Source organism: Sinocyclocheilus rhinocerous, unplaced genomic scaffold, assembly GCF_001515625.1.
Source record: "Sinocyclocheilus rhinocerous isolate Xijiao unplaced genomic scaffold, SAMN03320098_v1.1 scaffold771, whole genome shotgun sequence".
Lineage (NCBI taxonomy): Eukaryota > Metazoa > Chordata > Actinopteri > Cypriniformes > Cyprinidae > Sinocyclocheilus > Sinocyclocheilus rhinocerous.
The window spans coordinates 141,920-161,096 of NW_015640450.1; the positions used below are offsets into that span (position 1 = coordinate 141,920).

General features: G+C 37.3%; 1 protein-coding gene across 2 annotated transcripts; it reads right to left on the reverse strand.

The window, feature by feature from the left end:
- On the reverse strand, nt 1-13,745 carry LOC107752834 (tumor necrosis factor receptor superfamily member 16-like). 2 transcript variants are annotated; one of them, XM_016568900.1, is made up of 6 exons: nt 13,339-13,745; nt 5,266-5,398; nt 4,774-5,142; nt 2,485-2,716; nt 2,158-2,300; nt 1-1,587 (listed from the first exon to the last, which is right to left on the reverse strand). In XM_016568900.1, the coding sequence occupies exons 1-6, from the start codon at nt 13,390-13,392 to the stop codon at nt 1,274-1,276; spliced, it is 1,245 nt and encodes a 414-aa protein (XP_016424386.1). In that variant the 5' UTR covers nt 13,393-13,745; the 3' UTR covers nt 1-1,273. The 2 variants fall into 2 exon arrangements, with proteins under 2 accessions (XP_016424386.1, XP_016424385.1); XM_016568899.1 differs by lacking the exon at nt 13,339-13,745 and adding an exon at nt 10,996-11,402.
- Nucleotides 13,746-19,177: the final 5,432 nt, after the last annotated feature.

The window sequence follows — 19,177 nt, forward strand, 5'->3', positions numbered from 1 at the left end:
TTCACCTTTTGCTATGGTTTTAAAGCTCTTTTTTTAGAGCATTCTGCTTCAAGACAACAACAAGAGCGTAATCAGACCCAGCGGCTCCAGATTTGACTGTTTGGGTTAATGGTGCAGAAAAGGCTTTTGAAATGCAAGATATTTTCTGTAATTCCAAGTTCAGATCTTGTTTTCATTATAACACTGCACCATTATAAATCCTCAGGGTCATAAAATACTATTTCTTTTCTCACACAATGTATTATTTATTTTTATTTTATTTTTTTAAATACAAAAGATACCTATAAATCAATCTTTCATTATTAAAAAGGACAACCATAAGTGATAGATACATAACATGAATGTTATTAACATGAAAAGCATCTCAGCACAGAAACCATCAAGTCTCATCTATAACTACGCACTAACATACAGAATGACCTTAAAATACATACATGGTAGAGTAAACCAGCAAAGCACAAACCTGAGCATTCAAAGTAAAGGCACCAGAGAGTTTTCCTCTCATATAACTCACAAAAACATAACATTGCTTTTAGGTTGCATTGTTGGTTAAAGTGCAAACCAAGCACTAGTGTGAATGAGACACATTTTTTGTCAAAGAGAATCATTCGCTCAGGCAACTTGACCGTGTATCTGTATATTTCCAAATATACAAGTCACTCGTGCAGCCCATTTAGTGGTTTTCCTCTCTGGAAACCATAAAACACCTCACAGTGTTATGTTGCCCTTGATAAAAGCTAAATACTCTATCTAGCTTCGGTATTGACAGTTTAAACGGCTGAAGCGCTGAAATATAAATACAAAAGCACGATTGAATCGCATGCATGATGCTTGCGTTCCGCACAAATGGAAAACTGTCATTCACGAGGCCGCAGAAATGTTCACGAAATGTCCACGTCTTTGATACCAACCACAGCTGAAGCCACAACCACCCAAAACACTGACAATGAAAATGTTCAGCATGAATGTGTCTCGGAGAAAACAAGAGTTTGTTTTGACACTACAAAGAGGATAGTATGGAGCATAAACTTCCCATGAATACTGGAGGAAACATCTGTCTTGAGCAGAAAATGTTCTGAGGTGATGGAACATCTCAAGCTGTTGAAACAAAATTCGTAAGGGAAACATTATGTTGAATTAAAAACCTTATTTCCAATTCTGCTCTTCAAAGTCTTAGTGCAAGGCATTCGAAAATGAGTCAGTTGACGCTCTTCCTCTATGGTTTTAGTGTCTCTTTCACTTTCATGAGGGCGTAAGAAACATATTCAAGTATTCAGACCACTGACACTCCTTGAGAGGGGGCGGTGAGGGCGCTGATGATGTCCGGCCGTTCAATGCGTGCGAGAGCGGAGCAGAGCAGACCCAATGTGGAGCCTTCCTGTTGGGCCCAATCAGTTAAGAGGGTGTGGATAGGGTCCTGGCCCCGTCCAAAGACGTCCACGCGGTCCTGTTCGTAACCAAGTGCGGCTGCCAGCTGCCTCCAGCTTCGATTGTCCCCCTCTGCGAGAAGCCCCTGTACCTCATCCTTCCTGTGGGGCGGCAGGTTCACATAAAGCCGCGTGTCCTGTTTGCTGTCTCGTTTACTGCCTGCCGAGAATATGAGAAAGGGAACAAATAATAACCACGAGTGACAATACTTCCAGGTATTCCAAACATTCAACGCAACCAGTGTAGTCCAATTCACAAACAAATGACTCTTATGAACCAATTCTTTTTTGTGAATCAAAGCATACAGCACAACCAATGTAGCCAGACTCCTGAAATGAATGACTTATGAACCACTTATGAATCAAAAACAAATAATGTGACCAAGGTAGCGCGATTCCCAAAATAAATGATAGAACAAATGACTCTTATGAGCCAGTTCTTTAATTGAACAGTTCAAAAAGATGAATGAATAGTACAAATTACTCATATGAATCAGTACTTTTAACGAACAGTTCAAAAAGATGAATTAATAGTACAAATGACTCTTAGGAGCCATTTTTTAATGAACAGTTAAAAATGTCGAATGAATGGTACAAATGATGCTTATGAGATGGTTTTTTAAATGAACAGTTCAAAAAGACAAATAAATAGTAGAAATTACTCTTATGATCGGTAAATGTGTATGAATTCCCAGCCCCAGACATCTGTGTTTAAGCCGTTCTCTCATACCTTTGCTAGGCTGGCTTTCCTGAAGGCTGTGAGAGTCCAGGAACACGCCACTGTCGCTGTGTAATTTCTCTCCTTCCCCGACATTATTCAACTCGCCAACCCGTGCTTTCACCAGAGCCTGCTTCTGCTGACATGACTTCCAGCTGGACACATACCAAATCACACGTTTATCATCAAACAAAAAAACAACAAGAATAATATTTCACTACACAGACACGTTACGGTATTCCATATCTTACATACACAAGTAGAATGAATTTGTCTGTAAATCATGTGTACAACGTCATAAAGCATATTTTTCTTCTTTAAATTGCTGCACGATCTCACCATTTGTAGGCAACGTAGAGCAGGAGGCCGAGCACCACTGCAGCCAGTACAGACACGTAGACAAGGATGTTGTTGTTGTTACCCCCTTGGTCCTGTGGAGTGAGTCGAGGGGATTCAGACCCTGGTGCTGGGCTGCTCCTGTTCTCGGTTTCCTCATTCAGAGTCGGCCATCGGGGGTATTCACGCGGACCATCAGAACCAGATGGACGGGACAGGATGTTGAGATCTTTTACTGCAAAAAAAAGCAACAGAATTGGTCATTTTGAACTGCCTTTACAAACATTAAAGTTTTCAAAAACAATAAACTTTTGATCTCTCTCTCTCTCTCTCTCTCTCTCTCTCTCTCTATCTATCTATATATTTATTTATTTATTTATATATATGAGTCTGTAGTTGTGCTTTATAAATTCAAACTCATTAGACTCACATTAGTTCTGACTAGACATATGAAGCACACTCAACACCACCCTGAAGCACTTAAACACCTAGACTGCAAAAAAAGGAAATGCTCTTTTTAGCTTTCACATGAAACCCACATCTGACACACATCTGCTGTGAGGCTGATTAACACATCATCAGTGGGCGCAGGCACAGCTGACAGACTAAATGCCAGATCGAAATGTTGAACAGTGTGGAATGGTCAAGAGGATTCATGCCCCCACCCTCCATCCTGAAATAGATCATGCAGGCCACCCCACACACACTATCACACAGATGCATGCATTCTTTTGTCCACTCACTCTCTCACACACCCACAGGCTGCCTGTGTGCACCAAACACTCGGTGTGGCTGCCCTGACCTCGGCAGGTCGAGTGCTCTAACTGGTGTCTCCACTCTACAGAGAACAGAGGGCAACATGGGATGCGACCCACTAGCCAGCTGGTTAACCTCCAAACCGATTTAACACACCTCAGGGCAAATCCATTAAAAATGTGGCACTTTAGACTAAAAAACGTTTAAAACATGATACATTTGATTGTTTAGAGATTAGACAAAATCTATGTAAAGTGTTTATCTTCTTAATCTGATCATGACTGGATTGTTGCTAAGCTCACTGAAGAATAAGAAGAACATTTGAAGTCAAAGCGAGAGCTGTATTTTCTTAAAAGCTTCTCTCTGACTGAACACAGGTGTCTGCCACATGTTAACAATCTAACCATACACACTCACAGATGCATAAATGTTATTATATATAGCTTGGCACAAACTTCATCCAAGACACACATGCATCTCGGGTTACGTTCACACAGTCAGTGTTTGGAATTGACAACCGTATTTACTAACAGGTGTGTCAAATCAAAGACAATTAAAAGGGTCCAAGTTACAGAAAAGAAAACTTCTTTTCAAATTCTAGTTCAAAAAGCATGGGCCAAGTTCTGAGAAATAAATTCATGCTTTTTATTCATCTGGGTTTTTAAAACATACAATTTTTGTATGTACATACATAATGATATTTTGAATAGAATAACGAGACACAAACCTGTAAATATTCAATAGCGTTTGCTTCCATTTATTTTTGATCAGTGCTTCGCTACACAACATACAAACTTTTCCTCCAAAAGTGCGCACATTATGTATTCACACGTTTACCTCATATTTCTTTAAATAGAATAGAACTCCAAAAGTGCGCACATTATGTATTAACACGTTTACCTCATATTTCTTTAAATAGAATAGAACCATAATTTCTGACTCGCAGAAAGACGATTCTCTGCCGATCCGTCAATATTGCGTGATCATGTTGCATTATTTTACTTGCTGATGTTTTTAAAAATATTTAATATTTTAGCATCACCCAGGGGGATATTATAAAAATAATTCAGCAGAGGCAGGGATGCATAGACCAGAAGGGGGGAAAATAAAGCTATAATAAAGCTATAAATAGCTATAATAAAAAATTGTGATTTAAAATGTGATTTTCATTCATTCATTCATTTAAAAAGCTCCAGGTTTGCTGTGCTTGTTTGTAGGGCTGCATAACTTGGCTAAAATGTTGTGATTATTTATCAGTATGACTATAAATAATAATAATAATAATAATATGTTTTATTATTACTGAATAAAACCATTAAACAAAATAAGAAATATTACTATTGTAATATTTCACTGTAAAATTACAAATAGAGTGTTTCAGAAACACGCAGCGCAAAAAAATTAATTAAATCACAGCCTAATCAAGATTTTGGTTTTATTTTGGATAAACATGCCTTACAGTTGTATGCTGCTCCATCATACACCCAAAAGAATTTACCTAAACGCACACTAGAATACAATGACCATCACTCTCACCCATGCAGACAGTGTCAGAGTCCGGCTGGCAGGGTCTGATCTCCACCTCGTCATCACTACAGCGTGAGCAGGGCACGCAGGGTTTCCTGTCACTCCTCTCCTTTGAGTAAGTCCCTGGTTTACACCGCTCACATACGGTATTTCCCAGCGGCCCACAGGCCCGAACCACTCCGCTTCCATGCCCACACATGCTACAGGCCGCGCACAGCCCACTTGTGCTGTTACCATCCCGCCACAGGAAGAAACGTTCACCGCAATCACACTGGGTATCCTGAGTGGGCGTGCAGCGTGCCAGTTCAGGAATACCGAAGGGGCAGCGGGCGCACAGACGACAGGCTAAAAGACTCTCAGAGTCTGAGAACGACACACCTAGGAGAGATTTAAAGTGATTTTTATCAATAAAACAGAAATAAACATTGGGAAAACAACAATATTCTCAGCTAGGCATTTATTCCAATTAAAAACGAAAACTTATGTTTTGAAAACACTCACCATCTTGACACGGCTGACACTTGGTGTCTTCCTGACCATAGCTGTTTGCCAAACCAGTGCCCGCAGCACACATGCTGTAACATTCTCCTGTTTTTGTAAACTGCTCGCTGGTACAGACCTTACCAAACGCCACCTGCAAAACACACAAGCACGTCAAATTCATATTAATGTTAATAATTACATGCAATTTGTAGCATTATTTTGCTCTTAGTAACCTAAAAGACAATACTAGGACAAAAAAATGACTTTTAAGAGTTTTCTATCCCTCTCAGTCTCAATATATAACAGAAACTTGAAGTATAGTATACTTGTCAAAATATAAAAAAAAGTAGTCAAATACATATTGAAAATGTATAATTTAACTTACAAGGTTTGTCTAGAAAGGAGTGAAAAAATATGTTCAAATATTCCATTTAATGTCAAAGAACGTTACATAAAAAGGTTTATACACAAGTTTTTTTTTTTTTTCTTACCAAACGCCACCTGCAAAACACACAAGCACGTCAAATTCATATTAATGTTAATAATGACATGCAATTTGTAGCATTATTTTGCTCTTAGTAACCTAAAAGACAATACTAGGACAAAAAAATGACTTTTAAGAGATTTCTATCCCTCTCAGTCTCAATATATAACAGAAACTTGAAGTATAGTATACTTGTCAAAATATTAAAAAAAGTAGTCAAATACGTATTGAAAATGTATAATTTAACTTACAAGGTTTGTCTAGAAAGGAGTGAAAAAATATGTTCAAATATTCCATTTAATGTCAAAGAACGTTACATAAAAAGGTTTATACACAAGTTTTTTTTTTTTTTTTAACAAAATCTGTAATTTTCTGTTGTTGTCTAGATGTAGCAAAACTCCTATAGATGTAGCAGAAATCATTGTGCCTGTGTCATGTTTACATTTTCTTCTATCACTGGCAATTGAGCTTGAAATCAGGATTAGGCATAAAATAATGTCATACATGTAAAAAATCAGCTGAGAATTGTACAAATAGTTGTAACCTGGCTCAGAGGAAGATAGGAATCGTGTCTTTGTGGCAGTTTTTTCTGCTGTCGAAAAACAAAAATGCTCTGAAATGCACATCATATTTTGTGAGAAAGGGTGACTTGCTAGAGCAAAACAGACACTATTTTTGGAATCAGCACTCCAAAATGAATAAGAAACAAGGATGTGATTTCATGATGCGGAGTGGTGTTATAGGTAAAAATTACAAAGTTCTAAACAATATAAGTCTGATTCACATTCAAAAAGAGCGGCTTCATGAATCCACAGCTTTTAATTTGGAGGAGAACTTGCCATATCGTGTAGTCCACACATTGACATACGTGGGACACTATGTTCTAACACACACACATTTCCCTGTGATTTTGCATTAAATGGGGTTTCGGCATTTTAATTGCACAGTGTTTCCTGTGAGAGCCTGAAGTGAGTTTCAAGAGTCCTTGTGACTTTACCACTCCAATTTGGGTGTAAATAGTGACCGAGTGTAACAACACAGCCTTTCACACAACTATAACAAAACAAAATCATAAATGAGTGAGGCAGACCATCATTAAGGGATGTTTAAAAAGACTCCTTGTTCATGGAAATGGAACATTATGTGTATTAGCACCCATTTCAAACAGACGTATCAGCAGTGGGGACACCGGTGCAGCTTGAGACCTCAGGGGAGGGTGTGATGTGTGTGTGCGCGTCTGTTTGAGTAGGAGAGAAGACTTTGATGTCCCCCTCAGCTCTGCAGGTGTGATAGAGGAGGTCAGTTCTGCGGCATCTTAAACATGCATATGTTTAGGAAAATTACCCCTCACACACCCACTCCGCTTCACAACTGCCCCCTGGGGCCCTGACAAGAGCCAACAGATGCCTAACATGTAAAGCTCCTCCAAAGAGGGAAAGCAAAACCCACACAGCCTCTCTGATGTCTCTCTCTTCTCCTCTCTGTTCTCTGTTGGGATGAGAGCGTGTGTAAACCTGTTGAACGAGTGCACACGCTCATAATCTCATAGAAACACTAATACACATTTGTACACAGCTGCCCACAGGGCAACAACCTTCACTTTGTAAGTAAAAAGAGCAGCTTCTTTCTGCATTTCAGCCACACCAGCTTTCTGCTGATACACCTTTTCATGGTTTATAAAGATTTGAGAAACTAAATATTCAGCATTGAAAGGGACCAAATTTAAACATTTAAGAATCTGCCATATAAAAAGCCCAAATTGATAGACCACAAACTAGAATATTGGGAAGTCCATGGTAGTTACAGTAATAGATAAATAAAATAAAATAAAATAAAAAAGGCTAGCCCAATAAATTATACACATCAAAAGTTTGGGTTCAGTAAGATTGTTGTTTTGAAAGAAATTAATACTTTTATTCAGCAAGGATACATTAAATTAACCAAAAGTAAAAGTAAAGGCATTCAGAATGTTACAGAAGATTTCTGTTTCAAATAAATGCTGTTCTTTTGAACTTTCTATTCATCAAAGAATCCTAAAATAAATGTATCATGGTTTTCTACAAAAAATATTAAGCAGCACAACTGTTTTCAACATTGATAATGATAAAAATATTTCTTGAGCATCAAATCAGCATATTAGAATGATTTCTGAAGGATCATGTGACACTGAAGACTGGAGTAATGATGCTGAAAATTCAGCTTTGCATCACAGGAATAAATTATATTCTAAAATATATTAAAATAGAAAACTGTTATTTAAATTGTATGTACTTTAATAATATTTCACAATATGACTTTTTGATATTTGACAGATAACTGAATGTAATTTTAACTCAAATAATCATTGAATAATATATATATATATATATATATATATAACAATAACAATAACAATATAATAACAATATATATATAACAATATATATATATAACAATATCTCACCTTATAATTTGTACCTAAGTCTAGCTAAATAGAATGTACAAAGTGCAAACAAATGATATAATCACCTATAAACATTTGGGTAGAGGCAGGAATGTATAGCTCCGAGGAGGGGAGGGTGGGGGCATAAACACTACAGACACTTCCAGCCTAAGTGCTGATTCCACATAATGCAGAGAGATAATGCATTTGAATGAAGCCACTTCACACAAAACATCTTTGATCTACCCAAACATCTCGTTCCCTTTTTTTTTTTTCATGTTCTGGTCAGTGTTGAGATTTTGGCATATTTTGCTTTTATAACATGTCTTTGTTCAGACTAGTTGAAAGCAAACATCCAAATACTTTTATTGCACTTTATCTATTTGCATCTGTAGATTTCATTTACAATCCATGTTTTAAAGGCAGTCTTCTCAAAATGAACACAGAGGGGTTTGTTCATATATGATTCGCCTGATTTTATTCCTAAAGGTGATTTTTTTTTTTCTGGCCGATGACAATATTTTTCTGATTTATGGAGTGATCAAATAAAATAGCCAACATCCCGTCTGTAAAAACTCTAATATGTCAACAAAACGAAATTTAGAATTTTTAACCCTGCTTTATCCAATCTTCAGGTTTCTGTTCTGGAAAATGTATGCAAATCAGTGCATATTTAAAGCCATTAATGTAACATTTCAGAAAATGTAATGTTATCAGTCAACTAAGGAAGTATGGTGATATCTATTAGTTATTTATATTTATGTATTTTTTTTACCCTACTCACCTGGGTTGTCTTGCCTTAAGTCCAGTGCTGTACAATATAATCTATGAGCACATGTGTGCTGCCCATGAGTGAGTTTGGAAAGAGAATGATGAAAACATGAAAGGATCCATGAGCCCCAGGAGGCAACAGTGATTGACCCCTCACCCCCACCAACCAAACATACAACCATAGACATCCACTGATTGAGCTAGAGACTGACCCCTATCTTATCTCACTGCAGCCAACAGCAGCAGAAGCTACGCTTCACAAAAGAGTCAGAACACATTAAACAGCAGGCTAAACATGGCCTCGGGCCTGTAGAACTTCAAGATCATTTACAAAAGTGTCAGTTTGCCGACGGAGACAGTGGGCTTCTCTATCAAAACGAGCAGGGAACAAGAGAGAGGGAAGTAAAAAAACCAACAAAAAACGAGGTTGTGAGTTCAAGAGGAAACCGCGATTCTGCCCGCACCAAAAGAAGTAAAGTGATGTGGCTAAATGGAAAGTCAAATTACTGAGCTGCAAATTCTACCCCCTTGCTCTCCGCAGACCAAGAGAAAATGATGATAATTACAATGCCCCGGATATCCCAGGCCCCAGCAGTACTTAAGCTGTGGTTGCCTATCAACCAACAGACATGGGGGAGCTGGTCTGCTGCTATCCCTGGCTCCCCCACAGACTGTTTGAACACACCAGGAGACAAGGATCTGGATCAGGCCAGTAGCATTTAATGCATTAACAACCACTGACCTGAAAAGAGTGCAGAATCATCAAGCAAAAATGTTCATCGTTTGCATTTTTGTGTAACTGTCAGAACAGACAAACCAGTTGTTTTATGATTAACTGTTTTAATTTGGAGTGACAAAGCAGCCTTTTATTTTGGTGTTCGGTTTAACGGGAATAAATCACAAGGCCATTTGGCTCTGTGTTGACATCTGCAGGGCATAATTTATCATTTGGAAAACATGATGAGATTTTCCATTTGGATGCAAAAAACTCAATTTATACTCGCTGTGAACACTCGCTGTGGAGGATATTACACTGAATGAGTGTGATAATAAACGCCAAAGTTGTGCTATCCACATCCTAAGAGACAAAAGGTGTTATTTTCCTGTCTTTGACTATACTTTTGTGCCAGGCAATATCCAGCATTTATTAAAAACTAAGGAAAAGGAACATATTATCCACACAAGTAACAAAAAATTACTTTCTGCGTAGTACAACACGCTTGCAAAAAAAAACTGCAATTATATACTGAATCCCCAACAGACTAATATGCAAGTTCAACACATTCTGAACGGGGAGTGTTATAACACAGTTGAGTTGTAACACCTTCAGTTTAACCAGTTAGAAACAAGCTTTTGAAGTAAGAAAGTACACTTTTATGTCAGACTTATTTAATTTTTGAATATGTTAAAGCGTGCTAATTGAAACAGGTGTCATCTGAATAGGGTTCTCCTGATTAATGTGATACTTGTAACACTATCCAGTGTATTTCTATATGCTACACTTGCCAAAATAGTGTCTCGGTCTGTTATGTTTTTAGAGACATTAGCTTATGTTTTTATTTGTTTCAGAATTTTTTTTATTATTTTGAATTAAAATGTCCTACATGTCTCAATTAAATTGTTTAAAATGAAATGAGGGTGACCGTTTAATTATTTTGAACAAGTAAATGTGATTACCACAATAAACTTTATTAGTGTTACAAAGAGTAGTTTGCAACAACAGCACACTTTTTGTACTTTACATTAACAGACATTAAATAAGTTGTGGATTTCTAAAGTACTTCAGTTCGAAGCAGATATAGCCTACTATATACTACTGAATAGCTACTATATCAAAATGTGAGATAACGTTACATAGCTAAAAAAAAAAAAACTTTACAGACGTTAAAGCAAAAAGTGTTACAACACTCCCTGGTCTCCTGTTCTTAAAAAAAGTAACTGGAAAGACTCAGTAACGTTGGAAAATATGAACAGAGAAAACAGAGAAAAGACAGCCATCCAAACTAAAAAAACTAAACGAGTTTACGAGTTTAAATGTCATATAATATTGATAATATTGTTAATAACTCACCTTTACGGCCAAGGTATACAAACAGAGTTGAAGTGCTGCCATTGCTCCCTTCATCTTCAGGACTTTTCCTCAGTGTTTGAGATTTAAAGCGACGAGTCTCTTGCGCTCAAAACCCACTGAAGTTCATAACCACAAAGCATACACAGAAGACATCTACAGCCCCTGTCCAAAGTGTTTGGCACTCTCTTCCATAGATATGAAAGGTCTTCTTCTCACACAAGAGTTTTTCTTCTTCTTCGAGACTTCCAGTGGAAAACTGTATGAATAGCTTTTACAGTAAATAGGCCTACGTATAATCCTTGTATGAAGCTTTAAAACATTAATACATCATCTCTCTTCTTTCTCTACAGACAAGTCTGCTAGTTAGTGCTGATCCTTCTTCCCTCAACCGATGCTGTGGCCGCGGCGGTCAGTGTAGACTGAATGGCTTTTTCTGAAGGGGATGGACATAAACCCCAGATCAACGCGCGGGTGATGCGCCTCACTGGAGCTCTGTGATTGGACAGACTGGCGCGTGGTGGAGGGACGCTGAACATTCCGTTCTTGTGGGAAAATAATTCTGTATCATAGTGCTTATTTATTACATGGCCATATCAGCAATAAAAAAGACCAGTGTTACTCAAATATTTTTAAATATTTTATTGCCAGTTGTTTTTTTTTTTTATTAAAGTTCTCTTACACAACAATAACTGCAGTAACTGAAATTTTGGACGGACACTGTGGTTACCATGGTTTATTTCTGGCCTAAAAATATTAGAACAGACTGAAACCCCATTTTGCCCAATCGAGGCTTCAGTTGGGAATTTGAGATAAAAAGAGACACAGCAGTGGCTTCAGTTTTCAGGTCTGAGGGGGTTTTGAGTAACGTCGTAAAACTCAGCATGGGGTCAGTTCAGACTTCAGAGAGAAACAAATGGAGACTTCCCTCGCATACAATGACCAGAGCGCTTCAAAGAATGACCGAGAAGAAGCGGGATAGAGTAAAGAAGAGATGGTGTTCAATTAATTCGTCGCTGATTCGTTTCGCTTTTTCCTTTCGTTCATGGTGTCAACAGACCTTAATGACTGAATGACTGAAACTGTGAGTATATAGGGAACTATATAGGGAACTGCTGGAGTAAATATAAAGCGCTTCTTTATTGAAGTAGCCCTGAGAATATTTCATTCTCGTTCTTTCTATCTTTGCTGACAGTTTGTTAATTTTTTTTAATGTCGACTTTAAGAATTAGATAGGTCTATTAGCTAAACCTCGAAACTTTTGACCGATTAACATGGCAGCCAGTTTCCCCTAAAATAACGCAGTTTCTGTAGAAATAACTGGAATCTATGAATAAAGAGCTATGCCTTTTAATGTTATTAGTGGCACAAATCCCATTTGTCTTTGACTATACTTTTGTGCCAGGCAATATCCAGCATTTATTAAAAACTAAGGAAAAGGAACATATTATCCACACAAGTAACAAAAAATTACTTTCTGCGTAGTACAACACGCTTGCAAAAAAAAACTGCAATTATATACTGAATCCCCAACAGACTAATATGCAAGTTCAACACATTCTGAACGGGGAGTGTTATAACACAGTTGAGTTGTAACACCTTCAGTTTAACCAGTTAGAAACAAGCTTTTGAAGTAAGAAAGTACACTTTTATGTCAGACTTATTTAATTTTTGAATATGTTAAAGCGTGCTAATTGAAACAGGTGTCATCTGAATAGGGTTCTCCTGATTAATGTGATACTTGTAACACTATCCAGTGTATTTCTATATGCTACACTTGCCAAAATAGTGTCTCGGTCTGTTATGTTTTTAGAGACATTAGCTTATGTTTTTATTTGTTTCAGAATTTTTTTTATTATTTTGAATTAAAATGTCCTACATGTCTCAATTAAATTGTTTAAAATGAAATGAGGGTGACCGTTTAATTATTTTGAACAAGTAAATGTGATTACCACAATAAACTTTATTAGTGTTACAAAGAGTAGTTTGCAACAACAGCACACTTTTTGTACTTTACATTAACAGACATTAAATAAGTTGTGGATTTCTAAAGTACTTCAGTTCGAAGCAGATATAGCCTACTATATACTACTGAATAGCTACTATATCAAAATGTGAGATAACGTTACATAGCTAAAAAAAAAAAAACTTTACAGACGTTAAAGCAAAAAGTGTTACAACACTCCCTGGTCTCCTGTTCTTAAAAAAAGTAACTGGAAAGACTCAGTAACGTTGGAAAATATGAACAGAGAAAAGTATGTGTTTACAGCCATCCAAACTAAAAAAACTAAACGAGTTTACGAGTTTAAATGTCATATAATATTGTAAAGCAGAATAATAACTCACCTTTACGGCCAAGGTATACAAACAGAGTTGAAGTGCTGCCATTGCTCCCTTCATCTTCAGGACTTTTCCTCAGTGTTTGAGATTTAAAGCGACGAGTCTCTTGCGCTCAAAACCCACTGAAGTTCATAACCACAAAGCATACACAGAAGACATCTACAGCCCCTGTCCAAAGTGTTTGGCACTCTCTTCCATAGATATGAAAGGTCTTCTTCTCACACAAGAGTTTTTCTTCTTCTTCGAGACTTCCAGTGGAAAACTGTATGAATAGCTTTTACAGTAAATAGGCCTACGTATAATCCTTGTATGAAGCTTTAAAACATTAATACATCATCTCTCTTCTTTCTCTACAGACAAGTCTGCTAGTTAGTGCTGATCCTTCTTCCCTCAACCGATGCTGTGGCCGCGGCGGTCAGTGTAGACTGAATGGCTTTTTCTGAAGGGGATGGACATAAACCCCAGATCAACGCGCGGGTGATGCGCCTCACTGGAGCTCTGTGATTGGACAGACTGGCGCGTGGTGGAGGGACGCTGAACATTCCGTTCTTGTGGGAAAATAATTCTGTATCATAGTGCTTATTTATTACATGGCCATATCAGCAATAAAAAAGACCAGTGTTACTCAAATATTTTTAAATATTTTATTGCCAGTTGTTTTTTTTTTAATTAAAGTTCTCTTACACAACAATAACTGCAGTAACTGAAATTTTGGACGGACACTGTGGTTACCATGGTTTATTTCTGGCCTAAAAATATTAGAACAGACTGAAACCCCATTTTGCCCAATCGAGGCTTCAGTTGGGAATTTGAGATAAAAAGAGACACAGCAGTGGCTTCAGTTTTCAGGTCTGAGGGGGTTTTGAGTAACGTCGTAAAACTCAGCATGGGGTCAGTTCAGACTTCAGAGAGAAACAAATGGAGACTTCCCTCGCATACAATGACCAGAGCGCTTCAAAGAATGACCGAGAAGAAGCGGGATAGAGTAAAGAAGAGATGGTGTTCAATTAATTCGTCGCTGATTCGTTTCGCTTTTTCCTTTCGTTCATGGTGTCAACAGGCCTTAATGACTGAATGACTGAAACTGTGAGTATATAGGGAACTATATAGGGAACTGCTGGAGTAAATATAAAGCGCTTCTTTATTGAAGTAGCCCTGAGAATATTTCATTCTCGTTCTTTCTATCTTTGCTGACAGTTTGTTAATTTTTTTTAATGTCGACTTTAAGAATTAGATAGGTCTATTAGCTAAACCTCGAAACTTTTGACCGATTAACATGGCAGCCAGTTTCCCCTAAAATAACGCAGCTTCTGTAGAAATAACTGGAATCTATGAATAAAGAGCTATGCCTTTTAATGTTATTAGTGGCACAAATCCCATTTTGTTTTTGTTTGATCTATTTGATATGTTTAATAAACATGATCAAATTATTATATTAAGTTGTAAAGGGGTTAACAACTTTTAGTAGACCAGGTAATAAAACAATTGTTAATTTTGTGAGTTGTGAAAATTATGTGATCTAGGACCTTTATACAGTGTGTGCCATTGTAAAAACTGTACGTTTACCCCCCACGGCCTCGTTTTCATCCGCGCAAAATTTTAAATGGCATCTACATAGGCTACAGTCTAAATAATAGAGCTGAATTTATTCATAAAACAGTACATGAAAAGGACTCAGAGGAACTACTGTTCCCCAATTGTAAGTCGCTTTGTATAAAAGCGCCTGCAAAATGACTAAATGTAAATGTAAAAGTAAACTACTACGCCTCCAAGATTACAAAGTGGGAATCTGGTGGGCACTTTACTATCCCATGAGGCCATGCAAAAATTTTTTTAAAATAACAATTTTAATAACAGTTTGAATTCTATGAGTCTTCACCACAACTACAATAATAACGATACAGAGGAGTGATGTTGGTAGAATGCCTTCAGAACAGTTTTTCCAGCTGATGAATGATAAAAACATTGACAGCCCATCAGAATATCTCCAACTTTAAAGAGCTCAAGCAATTAAAGCGATAGACACATGTAATAAACAGATAATAAACGGAACATTATTGTACAATTAAGTAGACGCTAATGTAGTTATCGTTACAGTTAGTTATCGTTCTTGGTGTGAATGGGCCTAAACGAGCCAAAAATAGGTCCACACTTAATGCCAGTTCACATTGAGGATGATAACTATAAAGTTTTTACTATCGTTTGAATTTTACGAGAATAGTGAAGTCCACTCCACAGCTGTAGCAATAATGATACAGACAAACAATTTAATTGGAATCACTTTCAGAAGGATTTTTTGCCCCCAGCTGATAAACAATAAAAACATTGACAGCCATTCAGAATCCAGAAGAGTCTGAGCATTTAAAACAGCAGGCGACCTGACAAAACCGCAATGTGCTTATAATAAACAGAACATTGCTGTTCACGGGTGTGGGCACTATAGTAATGTCTAATAGATAATATAGTTATCACTACAGTTTGTGAACTGTTTTGTAGGAATTAAACACGTGCCAACACCCATGTCAGTGGGTCTTGAGTCATTAACAAGTTTTTACAGTTCACAATCTCTAGTTCGTGGTCAACAACAAAACACGGACAAAACTATAAACCCTCCAGAATTGCAAAGACTTTGGCAAGCTGTTACCAAAGTGTGAATTTGCAGATCACAGCAAAGAAATAATAAAACTTTGATGGGAGATGATTCCACGGCCTGACAACACAGAGACAGGATAAGGGGGTTGGGGAGACTGGAGGGCTTTGTGGTTGTTTGCAGGTTGTTGTGGTTCAGGAACTACCCAACAACAAGTGATTGTCAGGATGTTTTAACCCCCGTCCCTCCCCCTGTCTCTTCTTTTTGGGGGTGAGGGGGGATGCCTAGTTCTACTAAGAGCAAGGTGTCAAGCCCTCCTCCCATTGTTAGCCACACAGAGCAGAGCAGAATTGCCACCATAACCAGCACGTCCCATCTCCTCTCTGCCCCACTGCATGTAGAGACTGGAAGAGGCGCATTCCATCCCTCCATGCCCCCCCCCGTCGTCCACTCAAACGTACCCCTTGGGGTGTTTATGGGTCAGCCAACAGGATGCTCGGCCCATTGAGAGATCAAAGGATTCCCGGTTCAGATAAATGTGGTGTAACTGTGACCTCTTCAACTCTAATAGGGTTTAACACGTCAGGACAGGAGGAGGGAATAAAAGGCTGAGACGTCAGAGAGAAACAGAGACTCGATTTGAGAAAGGAAAAGACATATACAACCTTCGTTTAAGCATCTTGGAGTCAAATTGAAGAGGGAACAAAACAACGTAAGATCAATTATGACACAAATGTTTAAGTTGACTTTTTTAGGGGGGAAAAAGTAACTATAATAATTAACTTCATCTTGCTCAATTTATCAGAAAACAGGGCTTCATATGTTCAATTTGCAACACAGGTAATTGTATCTTGATTTAAGAACATTTACATATTTGTATTAGAAAACAAAACAAACATACTGAGGAAGATTATTTAATGCCATGATGCTATGAATTTAAGATCTTCTGCTCCAATTTAGGACCTATTTAGGCCTCAAGTTGTGGAAGGGCAGATCAAGACTTTTAGACCTTTTTAAAACCCGCATATTTTAAAAATGGGCATATTTTAGAAATAGACATATTAAAAAAATAACAAAAATGACTACAATAAAATCTATAACAGTATCTCAATTAAACTAAAATAACACTGATGAAAAGCCACAACTCAAGTCAATTTATACAGACTGATATATTTAATTTAAAGAAACCATATACATTTACACAATCACATCACTCACTCAAACTGGCTGTGAAACATAAATGGGCAGTATGCGTTCAACAGAGAATGGCTGTTTACATCTCTTTTGAAGCCATTATTTGTTCGAACAGACATGAAGCTTACCATAATTCATCCTATTCGACATCATAGTTACTGCATAACAAGGATTGTGGCATGGTTTAGACGCAAACATTTCATAAAAACAGGACCTAATCTCTTATGGCTTCAGTTTTCCAACAAAAATGAAACTTTATCATTAGGTCTTCAAGACTAAACTCAAACAAGAGTGTGTGTGCAAGGGTTTGTGCATGTGTAGCGGGGAAACACAGTAAAAAATGAGTGATCGTGACACAGAGGACAATGTCATATTGAAGGAATAATTCACTGAAGAAAATAAAAACTCTGTCATCATTTACTCCCCCCTCATGTCGTTCCAAACCTGCATGACTTTTTTTCCTTTATGGAACACAAAAAGAGGATTTAGAAGATTCATTCTGGTTGCTCTCATTCATGCAATTAAAACGAATGCTGACTAAAGCTTCAAAAGAACCAGATAAAAAAATGATCCATACTGCTCTATATTTCACTTCTGAACTCATACGGTAGCTTTGAGTGCGGAATTTTGAGTCATTAATCATGAACATGAACAAATCGTTCTTTTGAGTTGGAACTTTGCAATGAATAATCTCATTCACAAAGCCTGAATGATTCGTTCATGAATCAAACTGACTCTGTGTTCTGGTCACAGCAGTTAACAGCTCACCTGAGGGGAAGAATTTGAGCAAATAACACCTTAAATATAAGTTTATTACTCACACGAATGACTTCAGAAAACTTGCAAGTTGTATGGACAACTTTTATGGTGCTTTTGTGTCCAAAAGACTCAGTGTTCATTCACTGTAGTTCAGCAATCAGCACAATTACTTGCGTTCAACAGAAGAAAGAAAGTCATATGAGTTTAAAACAACACAAAGGTGAGTAAATACTGGAAAAAATATATATAATTTCCAGGTGAACTATTCCTTTAAACAGTGTATAACTGCTGGCCATTGTGCTCGGTGCTTCCCTTTGTCTCTGCTGGCTTTGCTATCCAGCGCAGAGCAGCAGAATTAACACAACCATCCCAGAGAAGCCAGCAAGATGTGTCCTCTGCTCTCTCACCCCAATACCCATGTGTCGCACAGACACCACTCACACAGCACAGCCTTCAAAGCATTCAGTGCGAGAGAGGAAAAAACAAAAACATCTAGACAAAAAATTCCAATGGGAACATAGACAGAATTGTGGCCCCAGCCAACAAACACATTCACAGGACAATTAAGACTAGCTGGTTTATGGTCCACATATTACAAATAGTTCCATAATTACAGTGAAGAACAGTAGAGGCACTTTGCAGAGTTAAAAATGGATAAAATTCCTGTTAAGATTTCGATTTTCGGTAAATGAGTTTATAAGCATAGCACATTAAGCAGCATGTAAGGATGTGCTGAAACCATATCGCAACTATTATATGAAAAGAAGCCAAAAGCACTTTTATATCAAGTGCAATTTATGCCCATTTTAGAAGTGCTGCCCTACAGTGGAAGAACACACACGTAAATGCACTCATTGTCTTATTCACGTTTAAGAGTATTTTTGTAATGGCTGTGCAAATCCATGGCAGGAAAGGCACTTCCTTTTTATAATGAAAAACAGGATATGAAGATTTACACAGTGCCAGAAAGATAAAGGTGTGCCAAACTGCCAATATTGAAAAAGCAGTTTTGATCAGCAGGGCCTAATTAAGTAAATAGATAGTTCACCCCAAAATGAAGATTTTGTGATCATTTGTGGTCATGTTGTTCCTAAACTTTATTACAAAAGAAGATTTTTTTTTTTTTTTTAATCTCTGTTTCTCTAACCATAAAATGCATTTTTGGACCCTACTGAATTTAAATAAAAACTATATACAGTATATATATATATATATATATATAATGTATTATGCATGTCATTTTTTTTTCTTTTTTTTTCAGGAAAAAGTCAGTCATACAGGTTTGGAACACCATGACAGTCA